Source organism: Dermacentor albipictus, chromosome 7, assembly GCF_038994185.2.
Source record: "Dermacentor albipictus isolate Rhodes 1998 colony chromosome 7, USDA_Dalb.pri_finalv2, whole genome shotgun sequence".
Taxonomy (NCBI): domain Eukaryota; kingdom Metazoa; phylum Arthropoda; class Arachnida; order Ixodida; family Ixodidae; genus Dermacentor; species Dermacentor albipictus.
Window position 1 is genome coordinate 142,091,591 of NC_091827.1, and position 19,990 is coordinate 142,111,580.

General features: G+C 45.6%; 1 protein-coding gene across 1 annotated transcript; it reads right to left on the minus strand.

The window, feature by feature from the left end:
* Positions 1 to 343: 343 nt before the first annotated feature.
* LOC139047301 (uncharacterized) lies at positions 344 to 4,818 on the minus strand. The gene is made up of 2 exons (XM_070521115.1): positions 3,320 to 4,818; positions 344 to 1,717 (listed from the first exon to the last, which is right to left on the minus strand). The coding sequence occupies exons 1-2, from the start codon at positions 4,492 to 4,494 to the stop codon at positions 526 to 528; spliced, it is 2,367 nt and encodes a 788-aa protein (XP_070377216.1). The 5' UTR covers positions 4,495 to 4,818; the 3' UTR covers positions 344 to 525.
* Positions 4,819 to 19,990: the final 15,172 nt, after the last annotated feature.

The following is a 19,990-nucleotide window of genomic DNA, read 5'->3' on the forward strand; positions in this document are numbered from 1 at the left end:
ACAACTTTCATAGTTAACCGGCTCCCTTTTCATTCTTGCTTCCTAAAATATGCCGCCATGTCATGCTAATTTGGAAGGCCTTCAGTTAGCAATGGGTATTGTATTTCAAGACTATCAGTGCAATGTTGCACGAAGGAAACTATTGTTGGAGTACATTATTGTTCAGCTTGATATCATGATACTGCTGCATGGTTGTTATTTAACTCTGAAAGAGACTGATCCTGCCATCCTACCAAGAGTGCATTTCATGGGTATTATTCTCTTTCTTTTGACATTAGTTTATGAGGCTCACAGATGTTACGTTTTGCGCAAGGCGTGTCGAAAAGGATCAGACAAGTTCCGGGTGAACGACGTTTATTAACCCATGCTTGTGAGTTGAGGCTCGGCAAGAAAGAGAAGGCCGCTAGCAAGGGGCACTCTGCTTTTAACACTTAGTGGCGCATGCGCACTTCGCAGAGTGCTCTTATCAAGACGAGCGCCAGCCGACACAACACCACCTCCTCTTTTAATGGAGCACACAGTCACTCAGAGTCCAGCTTGGAATCTATCCGGTGGGCGACGATCTCGCATGGGGTAGCGTCTTGCCTCGGCGGGTGCTGGTGTTGCCTGTTGCGCAACCGGAGTTACCATGGGCGGTTGAGGACTGGAAGGAACTGGTGCGCCTGCAGTCTCAGGATAAAACAGGAACTCGCTGGTCGTAACTTCGCCAGCTGTTCCATGCCTAGGGGTAACGTCCTCTGCAGGCCTCTGTAACAGCTGATCCTGGTGCCGACGCCAGGTGAATGTTCCCCTCGGGGTGGTTGCACGTACTTGGAAAGAGACAGGTCCTGTTTGAGCAACAATCACAGCGGGAGTCCACTGTGGTTTTCCAGAATAATTACGTGCTAACACGCTGTCGCCTACCAAGAAGTGACGTTCGCGACACGGACGACTTAATGCCTGAGTGCACTGTCTGTGTGCTACTCTTTCCCCCACGGAAGGCTTTACGGCATCTAGCCGACTGCGTAAGCGTCGTCCTAGGAGCAATGCCGCCGGTGATTCACGAGTCGTCGCATGTGGCGTGTTGCGATACGACAGCAAAAATTTATGCAGCTTTACCTGCAATGTTCCTCCTGTGCCGTCTTTGCGCAGCGCATTCTTTAAGGTCTGGATGAAACGCTCTGCCAACCCATTGGAGCTGGGGTGGTAGGGAGCCGTGAGGACGTGGCGCGCTCCCATTGCCTGCACGAAGTGCTTGAACTCCTGCGAAACAAACTGAGGTCCATTATCGGAAACAATTGTTTCAGGGTAACCAAAACGTGCGAAGAGCTCAGTCAAACAACGAATCGTGCTTTCTGTAGTTGTCGATCTCATTTCGAAAACCTCTGGCCATTTAGAATGTGCGTCGACCACCACTAAAAGCATGGTATTCTGAAAAGGTCCCGCAAAGTCTACGTGAACACGCTGCCACGGTGAAGTCGGCCATGACCACGGGTGAAGAGGTGCGTTGATTGGAGCGTTACGTTGCTCTTGACAACTAGCGCAGCTTCTGATGCGAAGTTCCAGGTCCGCCTCAAGAGTTGGCCACCACACGTAGCTGCGTGCTAGTTCTTTGCTGCGTACGATGCCTGGATGGCCGTCATGGAGTTCGTCCAGAACGAACCCTTGTAGCTTTGCAGGCACGACTACTCTTGCGCCCAGCATGACGCATCCCTGATGCACCGTCAGTTCGTTGCATCTGCGAAAAAAAGGCTTCAACTGTTCATCCTTGATCGACGCGGGCCATCCTACATTTGTGAATTCCTTCACTTGACAAAGAATTCGGTCTTTACATGTGGCAGCCGCGATATCTCGACTAGAAACAGGCAACGAGTCCAAGCGCAACGAATAAAATGTTTCCTCTGTTTCTGTGGTTTCCGCTTCAAGAACTGGCAGCGGCAGACGCGAGCAGAAATCGGCTTCAGCGTTCTCGCTCGATTTTTTGAAGATAAGATTGTAGGAATAGGCTGCCAACGTAACGGCCCAGCGTTGCAAACGAGCAGCCGCGATGGTGGGAATACCGGTTGTCGGGCCCAATATTGTTTGAAGTGGCTTATGGTCTGTGACCAATGTGAATGAGCGCCCATAAAGATAGAAGTGGAACTTCTTTACACCGAAAATGATGGCTAACGCTTCTTTCTCCAGTTGACTGTATTTCTTTTCCGCTTCAGATAGCGTGCGTGAAGCGTAAGCAATGGGCCGCGCCCTTCCGTCATCGTAGACATGAAATAGGACCGCTCCTACACCATACTGAGAAGCGTCGCATGACAGCCTAAGTTGTCTTTCAGGGTCATAGTGTGCGAGCGTAGGTGGTTGTGCCAATAGCGCTTTCACTTGGTTGAACGCTTTTCTAGCATGCTCGTCCCAGTGCCACGCTACCTTTTTTTGCAGAAGTCTGAAAAATGGTTGAGCTATCGTTGCTAACTGGGGCACGAACTTACTGTAATAGTTCACAACGCCCAACAAAGACTGAAGCTGCTTCTTTGATTTCGGTTCTGGAGCCTGGAGAAGTGCGTCAACTTTATCTGACAATGGGGAAATGCCTTCAGCGCTGATTTTGTGCCCAAGGTAGTGAAGTTCGCTTTGGAAAAACGAGCACTTCTCTTTCTTTACCCTGACACCTCGGCTTTGAAGACGCCCCAGCAGCGCTTCGAGATTAGCTAAGTGGTCTTCTAGGGTTTTCCCAGTTACCAAAATATCATCTAGGTAGCAGCAAACACCCTTGAGGTCCTTCAACATCGTGTCCATTATCTTTTGGAAAATCCCCGGCGCGGAAGCGATTCCAAAAGGTAATCGGTTGACGACAAACAATCCTTTGTGCGTGTTCAAGGTTAGGTATTGCTTTGAGGCATCAGACATGACCACTTGCTGATAAGCGCGGTTTAGGTCGATCTTTGAAAAATGAGTGCCACCAGACAGAGCCGCGAATAAGTCATCGACCTTCGGCAACGGGTAACGTGTGACGTCAAGGCACGGATTCACTGTCACCTTATAATCGCCACAGAGACGTATGCCACCGTCTTTCTTGATAACGGGTACCACTGGCGTTGCGTAATCTGACGTGGCAACGGCCGTTATGATGCCCATTTTTTCCATCTTCGAAAGTTCAAGCTCAACCGCCTTTTGCAGTGCGAACGGCACGTTTCTTGCTTTGAGAAACTTCGGTGCCTGATTAGGCTTGAAATACAGCTCGGCCCTTTCTTCTGTAATCATGCCTAACTCATCTTTAAATAGAGAGTCGTACTTTGCGATCAAGGCGTGTAGCCTTTCCTCTAAACGACAAGAAAAAGGCAGCTCTGACCTTGGCAGCTGGTGGACGTTCCAGATTTTGCTCCACTCCAGCCTAATTGCCTGAAGCCATTCCCGACCCAGCAACGGCGGCCCCTCCTGGTCGACGCCGTATAAAGGAAGGCTCGCCGTGTTGCCACCGTGCTGCACCTTGACTTGCAGGACGCCTTTTGGGATCACCAGGGCTCCTGTATAGGTGCGGAGCTTCACTTCTGTCGGGTTGAGCCTGGCTGATGAAAGAAATTGGCGGTATTGTTTGAAAGGCATGACTGTGACGGCGGCACCTGTATCTAGCTCCATATGGACTGTCACATCATTTACTTTCATCGGTACCATGATGGGCTCAATACTGGGAGCAGATACGCCCTTTACGGATACCACTTCCGAGCGGGATACTACCGATAACGTTTTTACAGTGTCTTTGAAGGGGCGTTTCCCTCGCGACGTGCTGGAGGTGCTACGGCAAACTCGTTGTAGGTGTCCCTTTTTGTTGCACTTATAGCATTTGTCATTTACGTGGGGACACGCTTTGCCGGAATGTTTCGGCGACCCGCAGCGAAAACATGCCTGCGACTGGACACTCGAAGTCGCCTGTACCTTATGCATGAGGTTGGCTGTAGACACCCCTGCACGGGCTTCCGCAGTGCTTTTCGTTGCCGCCTCCATAGCCACAGCGCGCTCTACCGCTCTCTGAAACGTAAGCTTGCTATCCTCCGTGAACAGCACTCGCTGTATATCCTCTCTTAACAAGCCGCAGACGAAGCGATCCCGGAGGGATTCATCTAACGCGCTTCCAAAATCACAGGTGCGTGCTAGCTTCCGTAGCTCGGCAATGTAATCAGAAATGGACTCGCCTTCGACTTGCGGCCTCCTGTGGAACTTTGCTCGCTCGCCAATGACCGACGGTTTCGGTGACAGATGGTCCCCCAGCGTCTTCTTTAGTACCTCGAAGCTCTTGGCTGAAGGCAGCTCCGGGGCAACCAGCGATTTCAGAAGACTGTAGGTACTGGGGCCTATGATGCTCAGGAATGCATGTACTCTGTCACCTTCGGGAATGCGGTTGACGATAAGAAACGACGTCAGCCGTTCTTCGTACGACGCCCAGTCATTCGTGGAAACGTCGAATGGTTCCATGTGGCCCAGTTGAGCAGCAAACTGCGTCGAACCTGCACTGGCTTTTTCGTTCATGGTATCAGTCAGCGAAGAAAAGAAAAAGCAGTACTCTTCAATCGTCGATACTGAACAGAGGCTGAATGCCGAGAACACTTGCCTTCCTTGACGCTGCGCAGCTCTTCAAAATCCCATCTTCGTCGCCACGTGTTACGTTTTGCGCCAGGCGTGTCGAAAAGGATCAGACAAGTTCCGGGTGAACGACGTTTATTAACCCATGCTTGTGGGTTGAGGCTCGGCAAGAAAGAGAAGGCCGCTAGCAAGGGGCACTCTGCTTTTAACACTTAGTGGCGCATGCGCACTTCGCAGAGTGCTCTTATCAAGACGAGCGCCAGCCGACACAACAGATATGTATCTGTGTCAACAATAACACCTGACATCTAATTTTGTGCAACATACACTACATTTAATCGGATAAAAGTTGCATGTTTGGTCTCTTGGACCAGTCTGCTCAGTGGTAGGAGGTCGAGACCGCAAATGGGAATGGCTGGCCAAGATCTGTGGTTTAAGTCCCGTTTTATGAATCTGACAAGATTTCATGGTGGCAAGAAGACATGTCAGACATGATGTGATCTTTCTAATTATTGTGCACAGAGTTATCAGCATGATAATATCCTTAATGCTCCAAAGAGTACCTCCAGCAGGCAGTCTATATGCTTACGCCTTTTTGTTGCTTATGGCAACAAAATCCAACATCCTTTGAAACATGATCACTTGCTGTCTGATGCACAAAATGAAGAACGCTGCCTTATCTAAATTTATTAGCAACAAGAAAGCCACTCTGGAAGCAATTATATACATACACAGCAACACACACTAAAACCTACAAATGCGAGAAAAAACACAAAGTAAGCTAACAATAAAAGAAACTAGACACCCAACAAGTGTTACATGTTACTCATGTATGCACATTCAACCTGAGTTAGAGAGATAGATGGTCGACTCCCACACTCCTGTGCATGCATCTGGATATGTTAAGCCTCAGCTACTCTTTCTGTATCATAACTATCCCCATGTTTGTGAAATATGGTGTACAACAGCAAGAACAATGATGGCTTGACAGGTGGTTCACCTTTCAATGAGTTCTATAAGGAGGATGCATCAACTGTTCCAGCAAGTGTTTACATTACCACATGAAAGCAGCAGCTTATAAACAGCACAGCACCATACAGCACAAATTATATATTTCCCACGTGTTATAAACTTACATCATTAAAGTACATTAGAATTGGGGCTAAGGCTGGTGCACAATATATGCATATACTTTAAACAATCATAAATAAGGCAGGCAGGAGCTTGGAATATGATTGAATATTCTCGGAACTGCTTTGATATAATACAAAAGGCTTTCTTTTCGGCATCACCCACTCCGATTCGTTTTGTTTTTCCAATTGAAGCATTGGCAAGGTTTGTGCCATGCGCTTCTACCGTGATTTTTCCTTGTTCGCGCACGGTCATGACCATAATACAAGAAAATCGCCCCAGTAACGCAGTGGTCCCCTTCCGACTTTTTCATAACTTTACCGCAATATATTACGTATGCTTCACCGTATAACATGACTGTATTGCGGCAAAGCTTATTTTATGGAATTGACATTATTTATTTATTTATTTATTTATTTATTTATTTATTTATTTATTTATTTGCAATACTGCTAGTTTCAGTGAGACCAAAGCAGGAGGGCACAGTTTTACAAAAAAAAACATGCAGGTTATTATACATGGTACAGCAAAAGAAAGAAAGGAAAGAGAAAAAGTTCATTTACTACTGTAGAAATCACCAATGACGATGTGAAGTACAATACTTTTGGTTGGTACAACAATATGGCCATAAGAATATAACAATATAGTTGGTATAACAATGTAGTATTACTAGAATTTATATAAAAATTAGCGATAAATGACCCATGTAAGATTGCAGAAGCTATAAAGCTAACATAACCGCGCAGAAGCGGTCAGTTTGGGGGTTGAAATGCAGACGTTTCACGTAGAGAAGTAAGTATTACAGTTTAGTATATGTGGATGCGTTAAGTGGCGTCATCTCTGTTGAATGTGTCTAGGTTGATAAATTATGGAAGTGACGGAGAAGAAACTATGTCTGAGTGGAGAAGATTCCATTCCTTGATCGCACGTGGGAAATGTGAAAACTTGAACGTGTCATTGCGAACACTGTACTGGTTTAGTGTAAATGGATGATTTTTTTCGCGATAGACGTGATGCAGACAAAGCAATGTACTTAGCCCGGTCTATCTTATAAGTGTCATGCATTAGTTGGTAGATGAATTTTAAGCGGGATTCTCTGGCCCTAACAGATAGTGTATTAAGACCAGCGTTAGCTAAGAGGTTTGTTGGGGAATCATAGGGCCTGTATTTGTTAAAAATGAACCTCACAGCTTTTCTTCTTTGCACCTTTTCTAGCTTTGATATGTTTGTTGATGTGTACGGGAACCAGACGATGTTAGCGTATTCTAAGATAGGGCAAATAAAAGTTGTGTAGGCTAGTAGTGTGGTGTGCTTCGGCGCAAGGCGCAAACATCTTCTAAAAAAGCTTGCGTAATGCGACTGAGGTAATATTATCAATATGTAAGTTCCATGAAAGGTCAGAAGAGAATGTCAAACCTAGGTATTTGTGGTTATTTACTTTATTCACGCAAGTGCCACCGAGGGCGTAAGTAAATTCCGAAGGCTTCTTTTTTGTCGTAAAGGACATGCATACAGATTTACTGGTGTTGACATTGGCCATTCTTTACATCAACTGGACACCAAATCGAGTGCTCTGTTTAATAATAAGTGGTCGGCGTAACTGAAAATTACTTTACAAATAATACAATCATCCGCGAACAGCTTAATGTCACATTCAATGCTAGCAGCAATGTCGTTGATTAAGATTAAAAATAGCAATTGGCCCAGTACTGACCCTTGAAAAACACCGGAGGTGACAGCTACAGACCTGGAAGGGGTGCTATCTACAATAACGTGCTGTGTTCCATGCGATAAGAAGTTCTTTATCCATGCAGTAATCTGACCGTCCCGATTGTAGCCTCTAGTTTTGCAACTAATTATACATGGCTTACATGGCTTATGTAACGGACGTTTTGTCCTTCTGCTCCTCGCATGAGCGTAAGGTCGCAAAACCACAAAATACAGACTTGGCTTGCTGCTGGTTGATTTTCTAGCTAACATTTCGAGACATTCACGTTGTTTACACAAAAATCAGTGAAGTTTGTCGCGCTCGTACGCGCTTCAAAACGCAGCGTGACCACCTATAATTAAGGCAGTCATAAGCGGCAACGAAATCTACACAAGGTACATCAACTTCCACAAGGCTACTGGGCAACGCCATCAATAACTGGCACAGGGGCCACCCAGGAGCTGGCAAACGCTGCGATGACATCCACACAAACCACGTCGCTTTGCACAAAGCTATTGGGCAACACGATCAGTCACAGGCACAGGTGAAGTCCGCAAAACACTACATGGGCAGAAATACTACAGCCATACTCAATCACTTCGCCACAAGCTCTCACATTTGACGACATCAAAAAGCCACAATCACTCCTCCACAGTCACGGGCACAGGCGAAGACCGCACGGGCAGAACGGAAGCACCGATTCAGGGCTGTCGTCACGTTCATCGCTTTAGCGCCACCTATTTAAAAATTTGCAGCGGTGGCGTAGACGTAGGACACCCGCCTCGCATGCAAGGGGTCCGTGGTTTGAATCCCGGTACCGGATATTATCCACCGGATAAAAAAAAGAAATCCGCGTGTTGATAAAATTGCATAAAGAGGCCTGGAGTGTGGCCTGATCCAGGTGACCAGAACCGGTAACGCACTCCCTCACCAGAGCAGGATTGGCCACCCTGGTGCCGTACTTGGCCACAACCTCCTATATGAACACAACAATCAAACCCCGACCCTCAGTCCCCAGCAGCTGCGAAGCAACTGACCACGGCGGCGGTCAGACCTGCGATGCAGCAGAGGGTGCTAAGAATCAATGGGTCCGGACAGGCCGCCATTCGAATTTGAACCTGGCAACGTTTAACGCTAGAACGTTATCTAGTGAGGCGAGCCTAGCAGTGCTATTGGAGGAATTAGAGGGCAGTAAATGGGATATAATAGGGCTCAGCGAAGTTAGGAGGCCAAAAGAAGCGTATACAGTGCTAAAAAGCGGGCACGTCTTGTGCTACCGGGGCTTAGCGGAGAGAAGAGAACTAGGCGTCGGGTTCCTGATTAATAAGAATATAGCTGGTAACATACAGGAATTCTATAGCATTAACGAGAGGGTGGCAGGTCTTGTTGTGAAACTTAATAAGAGATACAAAATGAAGATTGTACAGGTCTATGCCCCTACATCCAGTCATGATGACCAGGAAGTCGAAAGCTTCTATGAAGACGTGGAATCGGCGATGGGTAGAGTGAAAACTAAATACACTATACTAATGGGTGACTTTAATGCCAAGGTAGGCAAAAAGCAGGCTGGAGACAAAGCAGCGGGGGAATATGGCATAGGCACTAGGAATAGCAGGGGAGAGTTATTAGTAGAGTTTGCGGAACAGAATAATATGAGGATAATAAATACCTACTTCCGCAAGCGGGACAGCCGAAAGTGGACGTGGAGGAGCCCGAACGGCGAGACAAGAAATGAAATAGACTTCATACTCTGCTCTAACCCTGGCATCATACAAGATGTGGACGTGCTCGGCAAGGTGCGCTCCAAAGACCACAGGATGGTGAGAACTCGAATTAGCCTAGACCTGAGGAGGGAACGGAAGAAACTGGTACATAAGAAGCCGATCAATGAGTTAGCGGTAAGAAGGAAAATAGAGGAATTCCAGATCAAGCTACAGAACAGGTATTCCGCTTTAACTCAGGAAGAGGACTTTAGTGTTCAAGCAATGAACGACAATCTTGTGGGCATCATTAAGGAGTGTGCAATGCAAGTCGGTGGTAACTCCGTTAGGTAGGATACCAGTAAACTATCGCAGGAAACGAAAGATCTGATCAGGAAACGCCAATGTATGAAAGCTTCTAACCCTACAGCTAGAATAGAACTGGCAGAACTTTCGAAGTTAATCAACAAGCGTAAGGCAGCTGACATAAGGAAGTATAATATAAATAGAATTGAACATGCTCTCAGGAACGGAGGAAGCCTAAAAAGAGTGAAGAAGAAACTAGGAATTGGCAAGAATCAGATGTATGCGTTAAGAGACAAAGCCGGCAATATCATTACTAATACGGATGAGATAGTTCAAGTGGCTGAGGAGTTCTATAGAGATTTATACAGTACCAGCGGCACCCACGACGATAATGGAGCAGAAAATAGCCTAGAGGAATTCGAAATCCCACAGTTAACGCCGAATGAAGTAAAGAAGGTCTTGGGAGATATGCAGAGGTGGTAAGCAGCTGGGGAGGATCAGATAACAGCAGATTTGTTGAAGGATGGTGGGCAGATTGTTCTAGAAAAACTGGCCACCTTGTATACGCAATGCCTCATGACCTCGAGCGTACCGGAATCTTGGAAGAACGCTAACATAATCCTAATCCATAAGAAAGGGGACGCCAAAGACTTGAAAAATTATAGACCGATCAGCTTACTGTCCGTTGTTTACAAATTATTTACTAAGGTAATCGCAAATATAATTAGGAACACCTGAGACTTCTGTCAACTAAAGGACCAGGATTGGGAAGAATTGGGGATAAAAGTTAGTGGAGTAACTTGCGAGTAACTTAGTAACTTAGTAACTTGCGATTCGCTGATGATATTGCCTTGCTTAGTAACTCAGGAGACCATGCAATTGCAATGCATGCTCACTGACCTGGAGAGGCAAAGCAGAAGAGTGGGTCTAAAAATTAATCTGCAGAAAACTAAAGTTATGTTTAACAGTCTCGGAAGAGAACAGCAATTTACAATAGGTAGCGAGGCACTGGAAGTGGTAAGGGAATACATCTATTTAGGGCAGGCTATAGTGACGGCGGATCCGGTTCATGAGACGGAAATAATCAGAAGGATAAGAGTGGGCTTGGGTGTGTTTGGCAGGCATTCTCAGATCATGAACAGCAGGTTGCCATTATCCCTCAAGAGAAAAGTGTATAATAGCTATGTCTTACCAGTACTCACCTACGGGGCAGAAACCTGGAGGCTTACGAAATGGGTTCTACTCAAATTGAGGACGACGCAACGAGCTAGGGAAAGAAGAATGATAGGTGTAACGTTAAGGGATAAGGAAAGAGCAGATTGGGTGAGGGAACAAACGCGAGCTAATGACATCTCAGTTGAAATCAAGAAAAAGAAATGGGGATGGGCAGGACATGTAATGAGGAGGGAAGATAACCGATGGTCATTAAGGGTTACGGACTGGATTCCAAGGGAAGGGAAGCGTAGCAGGGGGCGGCAGAAAGTTAGGTGGGCGGATGAGATTAAGAAGTTTGCAGGGACGGCATGGCCACAATTAGTAAATGACCGGGGTTGTTGGAGAAGTATGGGAGAGGCCTTTGCCCTGCAGTGGGCGTGACGAGGCTGATGGTGATGATGATGATGATTTAAAAATAATATACGGAGCCAAGCCAAACCATTATTTAGCGTCTATTTGGGTGAACCTAACGCAGAGAAATTTTAGGCGCAAACGCCCCCAGATTTTCTCTCTCACACCCGCTGAAACGACTGGCCAACGGGCCCTAGGCGTTCGAACCACGATCTCTGGAACTCCAGACCTGCACAGATATCCGGCTTCTATAGGAGCATACTTAAAGAAGGGAATTGCGCTAAAAAAGACACGGACGAGTAAGGACATGGACGGGCGCAAACATGGACGGGCGTCTCCGGCGAGGAATGCGTGCGAGACTGCACCAAACGTCACGCCACCCAGTTTGTCAGGTGTTCGGTCGGGGTTGTGTATGAAATTCCCCTGACATGTGGAAAAGTTTACATTGGCCAGACGGGCCGTTGTATAAATGAACGACTAAGGGAACACAAGCTCTCTATGGTCAACGAAAAAGGGTCAAATTTGCCCTTACATTGCGGCGCATGCCCTTTGGCTACGCCTGATAAAGCTTGCCAGCCTTTGCTGGCTAGAACCAAAATCTTAAGGCGCAGTCGTAACCAGGTCGCACGTGAACTCGCAGATGCTTTTTACATTGATAAGTCAGGTGATGATTGTGTAAGTGATTCCAGTATAAATTTGTATAAGAAAGAAAAAACGTTCTTGGCATGTGCGCTTAGGCAATGATTAGGCAATAAGAATCTAGGTATATATATTTGTGTTCCTTCTGAATAAAATCAGTCGCGAGTTTGCGCCCGTCCATGTCCTTACTCGTCCGTGTCTTTTTTAGCGCAATTCCCTTCTTTAAGTATGTACGACCGACTCGCCCAACAACGTGCTCTCTATAGGAGCAGCTTGCGCCCACTTTCGTTCAACCGACGGCCGTAGGTGGCGCTTTTATAACCTGTTCGGATGGTTCGGAAGGATGGGTCGCCAGACAACAGCTTTTTTAGGGGGACCCAGAGCCCTGAAAGAAGGAGTGTAGGCGTGGACGATTCGACGCAGGAGCCACAAACACGCAGACATCGGTACTGTAGGAGAGGTGACAGGAATAAGCGCACGAGCCAAATTAAGTCAGACATAGGGTTCATTAACATGCAAGGTGGCAGAAATAGGCTAAAATGGGAGGAAATCGAAGAACAACTAAGGCAGGAGAACTAAATGGTTTATGGGTTTGTAGAGACACATCTTAGGGACATGGAACAACCGCCCTGTAACCCTGATTATTCATGGGAATACTGCAACAGAGAGCAGGGTAGCAGAAAGGGTGGGGGAATTGGAGCACTCATTCATAAAAATACAAATTGGCAAAGGGTCAAGCAGGAATGCAAGGAGCATTTATGGCTAAAAGGAAAAGTAGCAGGGGCGAAAACACTTCTAGGCTTTCTATACCTTTGGACAGGATCAAATGATAAAGAGGAAAACAAAAAAATGTTGGACTGTATAGCAGCGGACATCAATGAGCTAAGAAAAGGATGTGAAGTAATTGTATTAGGAGACATGAATGCGCATGTTGAAGATATGGATGGGTAGACAGACTCCACAGGTAACATGCTGCTGGATATGTGTGAGAGGCTTAACTTAGTTGTCTGTAACTCTTGTGAAAAGTGTGACGGGATCATAACATGGGAGGCAAAGGGTCGACACACGACAATAGATTATGCGTTAATGTCACATAGGATGTACGATAGATTAGGAGCCGTGATTCTAGATGAACAGGGCTCCAGAAGTATAGGTAGCGACCACAAACGTTTCAAGTTGAGTTTTAAGAGGGAAACTAAAGCACAAACGACGCGCGAGGAAATGCCAGATGTGATTTATTACTCAGAAGACCAAGTGGAAATAGCGGCCAAATAAATTGAAGAGGAAATATCAGAGGGTACTGAAACTGATTGGACTTACCCAAAGTTAATGAGACTATTTGAGCGTGAGCTAGGTAAGGCGCGAGTCAGGAAAACAAGGCAAGGGATACGAAAACTCAAGTGCTGGTGGGATGAAGAGGTTAAGAAGGCCATAAAGAAACGTCAGGAAGCCTCCAGGGAACACACGTATTCCAAAAGTAAGGGAGAACCTGAAGCAGAAGTAGAGAGGAAATGGGTAAACCACATAAAATGCAAAAGGGAAGCATCCTATTTTAGCAACGAGAAAATCAAGACAAAAGGGTCCCAATGGCTGTCAAAAATAAGCAATAAAAAAGATAAACAGGCAGCTGGGAAATTCTGGCAACATCTGAACTCCTTGGGTAATAGGACAAGCCTAGAGCAGAGGTATATAGTAACAGCTCAAGCTACTCGGTTAGAAGGAGAGGAGGCAATGGAGCATATAGGAACCATGATGAGGGGAAAATTTACAAAACAGAGAAATGGTACATGCAGTACGTCGGAAAGGGATAGCCCGGTAAACCCGCTGCTTTCGCTTGGACAAAAAGAGTGGGAAAGGGCTGAGAAGAGGGTACCAAGTAGCGCATCGGCAGGCCCCGATGGTATTCCAATTATGTTAATAAAGAAATTGGGCCTGAAATCTAAGAAAGCATTGAGGGAGGTGGTGAGCAAAATGCTAGTGGATGGTAAAGTACCCGACGAATGGAGGCTAAGTAGGATGAGAATGATATATAAGGCAAAGGGGGACAAAGCTGACATAAATAACTACCGGCCGGTAACAGTGACGTCAGTGGTTTACAGGGTGGTTATGCAGATTATAAAGGACATACTGCAGGCATGGGTAGAGAACGAGGGGGTGCTTGGAGAGCTACAAAATGGGTTCCGGAAGCATAGAAGGCTAGAAGAAAATCTGTTCTCACTAACACAGTGCATTGAAATAGCTGAAAAGGAACACAGACCCCTATGGCTGGCTTTTTTGGACATCAAGGGAGCCTATGACAGCGTACTTCAAGAAGGCTTGTGTGGCATTCTGGAAACTCTAGGAGTGCAAGATGGAGTAACCAATTTCTTAAAAGATATCTATAAAGGTAACCGGGTGATTATACAATGGGAAAAGCAGGTTTCGGAGCCTGTAATGATTCGGCGGGGGCTTACACAGGGGTGCCCATTGTCACCTCTGATGTTTATGCTGTACCTGCAAGGTTTAGAGGCCAAAATACAGCAAAGCGAACTCGGCTTCAACCTATCATTTTTCAAACAAGGAAAATTGATTGAACAGTCATTACCAGGACTGATGTACGCGGATGACATTGTATTAATGGCTGACAATGCAGAAGATCTGCAGGAATTAATGGACATATGTGGTACCGAAGGAGATAGATTAGGCTTGAAGTTTAGCAAAGAAAAATCAGCAGTCATGGTTTTTAATGATAACATTTGCAGCGAGCATAAGATACAGGAGGCCACGCTGGAGATGGTCGATAAATACAAGTACCTTGGGGTGTGGATAAATAATGGCATTGAGTATCTGACAGAGTACGAAAGATATCTAACGACTAAAGGTAACAGAAGTGCGGCGATTATGAAGAGTAGGGCACTGTGGATAACTACAATAGGTACGAGGTAGTACGAGGGATTTGGAAGGGGGTAATGGTTCTAGGCCTGACTTTTGCCAATGCAGTTCTATGTTTTAGAACAGAGACCCGGCAACAGTTGGAAATTAGGCAACGTGGTGTGGGTAGGCTCGCTCTGGGAGCACATGGCAAGACACCAAATCTTGGAGTGCAGGGGGATCTGGGATGGTCTTCTTTCGAGGGCAGAGACGATAGTAGCAAGGTAGTATTTGAGGAGCGATTGAGAAAATTGGTGGAAATTCGGTGGGCTAGGAAGGTTTTCAGTTACTTATACACGAGGAATGTTGACATGAGGTGGAGGAAGCGAACTGGAAAATTGACAAGCAAATACTTGGGCAGTAGCGGGGCGACAAGTAAGGAATCATCTGTCAAGAAAAAGGTTAAGGAGATAGAGAGGGGTATGTGGAGTACAGAGATGCAAACCAAATCGGCATTGGAGACATACAGGACGTTTAAGCAAGAAATAGCCAAAGAAAATATTTACGATAACTCTATAAGTGAAGCTCATTGTTGTTTGAAGCCAGGACAGGTGTACTGCGGATTAAAACGTACCAAGCCAGATACCAGGAGATAGATTTGGTGTGCGAGGCGTGTGGAGAGGAGGAGGAAACGGCTGAACACCTGATACTTGCTTGTAAACAACTTCACGTCCTGCAGTTGAATCTAACGGGGAACTATTCAAAGCTTTGGGTTTTAAAGACAGTGAAAGTAGAATAGACTTTGAACAGGTAGAAATAACTAAACGGAGACTATCTGATTGGTGGATGATATCAACGCAACAGTAAAGGAGCAAATACATAGGTATGCATGCATATATATATAGAACCATTAAAGGTTAGGTGGCGCGCACCGCCGCCGCCCGATTCAAAGGGTTAAGCCTCAATCATCCATCCATCCATCCATCCGTCTGCTGCTGTTTATGATGTACATGGTGAGGATGGAGAGGGTGCTATAAGGAAGTACTATCGGGTTTAATCTCTCATACAAGCAGGCAGGTACAGTAATAGAGCAGCAACTCCGAGGTTTATTTTATGCGGACGACATTGTGTTGCTCGCTAACAAGCAAAGTGATTTGCAACGTCTGGCTAATATCTGTGGACAGGAAGGCAACAATTTAGGTTTGAAATTTAGTGTTAGAAAATCAGGTGTTATGGTATTCAATGAAAACAGTGAACAGACAGTGGAGATACAGGGCCAAGAAATACCTCGAGTAACAGAATATAAATACCTTGGTATATTGATAAACGAAGGAAATGGATATATGGAAACACAGGAAAAAACCATAACAGTCAAGGGGAAGGGAAATGCAGCCATACTGAAGCACAGAGCGCTATGGGGATACAATAGGTACGAGGTCCTCCGAGGTATGTGGAAAGGGTTAATGGTTCCAGTGCTTACTTTTGGAAATGCGGTTGTTTGGTTTAAATCAGGGGTACAATCAGGGCTCGACGGGAACCAAAGGTCAGTGGGTCGCCTCGCATTGGGTGCTCACGGGAAGACTACAAATGAAGCTGTGCAGGGGGATATGGGCTGGACTAGTTTTGAAGTGAGGGAAGCTCGCAGCAAAATTGAGCATGAAGAACGGCTGAGGAGTATGGAAGAAAGTAAATGGGCTGGGAGAGCGTTCAGGTATCTGTACAGGCAAAACATTGATTCACAGTGGAGGAAAAGAACTAGGAAGCTTACTAGCAAGTATGCGGCCTCTAGGGTGAGCAACACAGCAACAAAGAAGGTCAAGCGGAAAGTCAGAGAGGCTGAATTAATCTCATGGGTGGCGGCAATGGAAAAGAAACCTGCCATGAGTAACTACCTAAGAGGAAAAAACGAAATCAGGAAAGAAACCATTTATGATAACTCAAAGGGAAGCTCATTACTTTTCTAAGCGAGATCGGGATGCCTTCGAACACGCACCTATAAAGCGAGATATAAGAAGGAAGAAGAAGCATGTGCTTGCTGCGGTACAGCTAGGGAAACGACGGAGCATATTTTATTAGAATGTGAAGACGTCTACCCAGCGGTCGATTTAGGCACCACTGGCCTCCTTGAAGCCCTTGGGTTCAGCGGGAGCAGTTGTAAAGCAAACAGGTCCGCAATAGACATTAGTAAGAGGCGATTGGAGGATTGGTGGATGAAAAGTAGGGAAACGACAAAAGACGGAGAAGTACAAAAACAGAGTTCGCAATAGGGGATCAGAAAATTTGGACGTGGTAGTTCATAGTGTTTTTTTTTCTTTTCTTTTTTCATTGGTTAACCTAGGTAGGATATTAGGCAGCATAGTAGCACGAGCTTGGTGGCGCAACCCACCACCCCGTTCCAGAGGGGACACTCATAACATCCATCCATCCATCCCATCCGTCCAACCTGTTCGGCTAACCTGTTCGTGTTCGTCCACTGCGCCTCAGGGCGTAGGGGTAGGTAGAAACAGTGTAGAAAGTGCAACAATAGAGGCTGACGCCAATAAAATGGCCACTACGAGGTCCAGGAAGAAAACTAGAAAGAAATTAACACCAGGTTCAGGTACATAAACATGCAAGGCGGTAGAAAGAGAGCGAGGTGGTTAGAAATAGAACAGCAGTTAAAGGACGAAGAAGTAGGTGTATACGCGCTATGCGAAACACATCTCAGGGATCTAGAAGACCCACCGTTTATTGAAGGCTACGCCTGGGAAGGGAGCAATAGAACAATGGAGAGGAAGGGAGGAGGAGTAGGTATGCTCATACACCAAGGAACAAATTGGCAAAGAATAAAGTTAACTTGCAAAGAACATGTTTGGGTATCAGGTACAACTGCCGGTAAAAAGGCATGGCTAGGAGTAGTTTATTTAGGGACAGGGGACAAATGCAGGCAAGAGAACAAAGATCTAGTGAAGTGTCTCGATGACGATATAAAGCAGTTTGGAGAAGGTGCCGATATTTGTCTGCTGGGTGACATGAATGGCCACATCGAGGATCTGGATGGATACACAGATTGTAATCGTAATAGAGAAACCAAGTGTGAGGGACAAATCACGTGGGAGTCCCGTAACAGACAAACGACCATTGAGTACTGCTTAATGTTGCAGGGTTTGTATAGCAAGCTCGCAATAATGGAAATAGACGAAGAGGGGAAGTACAGCCTCGGAAGTGATCATAAGGGTATTAGTCTACAGTTGGGAGCCCTACTCAAAAGAGAAATGCAAGGAAGCCAAAAATAGCACGCAAAATTAGATGACGCGCAAATAGCGCAAATAGCGGCTGGCATAGAGGAAGCAATAAAGAAACATCCCATGGAAAGGTGGGATTATAATCAGTTATAAATACTCATTAGTACGAAAATAAAAGAAGTAAAGGGAGTAAACCGCTGGAGAGGAAAGGGGAAGCCACGAAGTTGGTGGAATAAGGAAATTAGAGAGGCCATCGAACAACGACGGTGGGCATCTCGGGAACACAGAGAAGCAAAGAGGGCGCAGTTATCTGAAGAGGAAATAGGCCAAAAATGGGAATATTATCTACAATAGAAACAACAAGTGCAGGTCCTCGTCCAGGCTATAATAAAGCAGTCCTCTGATCGCTGGCTGGCTGAAGTTCGCGATGCAACTAAAGGGGGGTCAAGGAAATTCTGGAACCATATACGCTGGCTGGGTAAAGCTAATCACAGAATAGAGGAACAGATTCACGATGCCGAAGGAAATTGTTTAGAGGGAGGTGACGCTGTGAACTACATTGGTTCAGTTATACCAGAGTCATTTAGGAAAGACGATAGGGTAATCGCCCCAAGTGAGGGAGCAACACAGAATAGCATAATAGAACACAGCTTAGAACTGACCAATCTTAACTGGAAAAAGGCGGAAGCAAATGTTCCAAAATGCACGTCCGCGGGGATAGACGAAATTCCAATCAAGTCAATTAATGAACGTGGCCCAAGAAGCAAGGAAATGCTGATAAAAGCATTGGAGGCAGTCATAAGAAATAAGCAAATTCCGCACAGCTGGAAACAGAGAAAAATGAATTTGATTTATAAAGGGAAAGGTGATAAGAACATAAAATCCTTCCGACCATTTACGATAACATCAGTTATATATAGGCTGGCGATGCAGGCGGTGAAATTAAAAATCCACTCATGGGTAGAAAGTAATAGAATACTCGAAGAACTTCAGAACGGCTTCAGAAGTGGTAGGCGCTTACATGATAGCCTGTTCGTGCTTACCCAGTGCATAGAAATAGCTAAGGCGGAAAATAGACCTCTGTATTTAGCCTTCCTGGACATAAGTGGTGCATACGACAATGTGAACAGGGAACTCCTGTGTAACATATTAAAAGCTGAAGGTATCGGTAATGTGGTAATTGATTTTCTACAGGAACTATATCGAGAAAATAATGTTGAAATAACATGGGAAGGAATTAAGAGTACGACAACTGTCGAGGTTCACAAAGGATCAAGGCAAGGTTGTCCTCTATCACCGCTGCTGTTCATGCTTTATATGATAAGCATGGAAAGAAGGTTACAACGAAACAATCTAGGGTATAATCTGTCGTACAGATTAGGCGAAAATGTTGTTGAGCAACGACTACCGGGTTTAATGTATGCGGACGATATTGTACTGTTAACAGACAGCCAGGAAGATTTGCAATCTCTGGTTAATTACTGTGGGGACGAAGGAGACAGGTTAGGTTTCAGTTTTAGTGCAGTTAAGTCCGGTGGGATGTTTTTCAATGATACAACTGATCAGGAGCTTACAATACAAGGCCATGAAATACCCTGAGTGGACGAATACAAATATCTCGGGGTATGGATAAACAAAGGGCAGATGTACACGGAAAAGCACGAACAGTCTCTCATAGCAAAAGGGCGAAGAGATGCCGGGATAATGAAACATAAGGCATTGTGGGGGTACAACAGGTAGGAGGTACTGAGAGGCATTTGGACGGGGGTAATGGTGCCGCGGCTTACTTTCGGGAATGCGGTCCTGTGTTTGAGGGCAGAGGTTCAGTCGAGACTAGAAGTAAATCAGAGAGCTGTGGGAAGGTTAGCACTAGGTGCCCACGGGAAAACCACAAACGAAGCAGTACAGGGAGATATGGGCTGGGCATCATTCGAAGCACGAGAAGCTCAGAGTAAAATCCTATACGAAAAACGTCTGAGGAAAGTGGACGATAACAGGTGGGCAGCTAAGCTGTTTAAATACCTATACAGAAAGAGCGTTGACTCACAATGGCGGAAAAGAACTAGGAAGCTAACCAGTAAGTATGCCAGACACGAGGACGAAGAAAGACAGAGCATTAAACGACAGGTTAAAAATGCGGAAGGTAAAAATTGGATAAATTCAATGGAAAAGAAGCATAGTGTGGAACTATATCGATACTGGAAACAGCAGATCAGGAAGGAAGCGTTTTATGATAACTCAAGAGGCAGTGCCCTACTCGTTGAAGCTAGATCAGGATGTCTTAGAACGCGGAGCTAGAAAAAGAAATTTAACTAAGA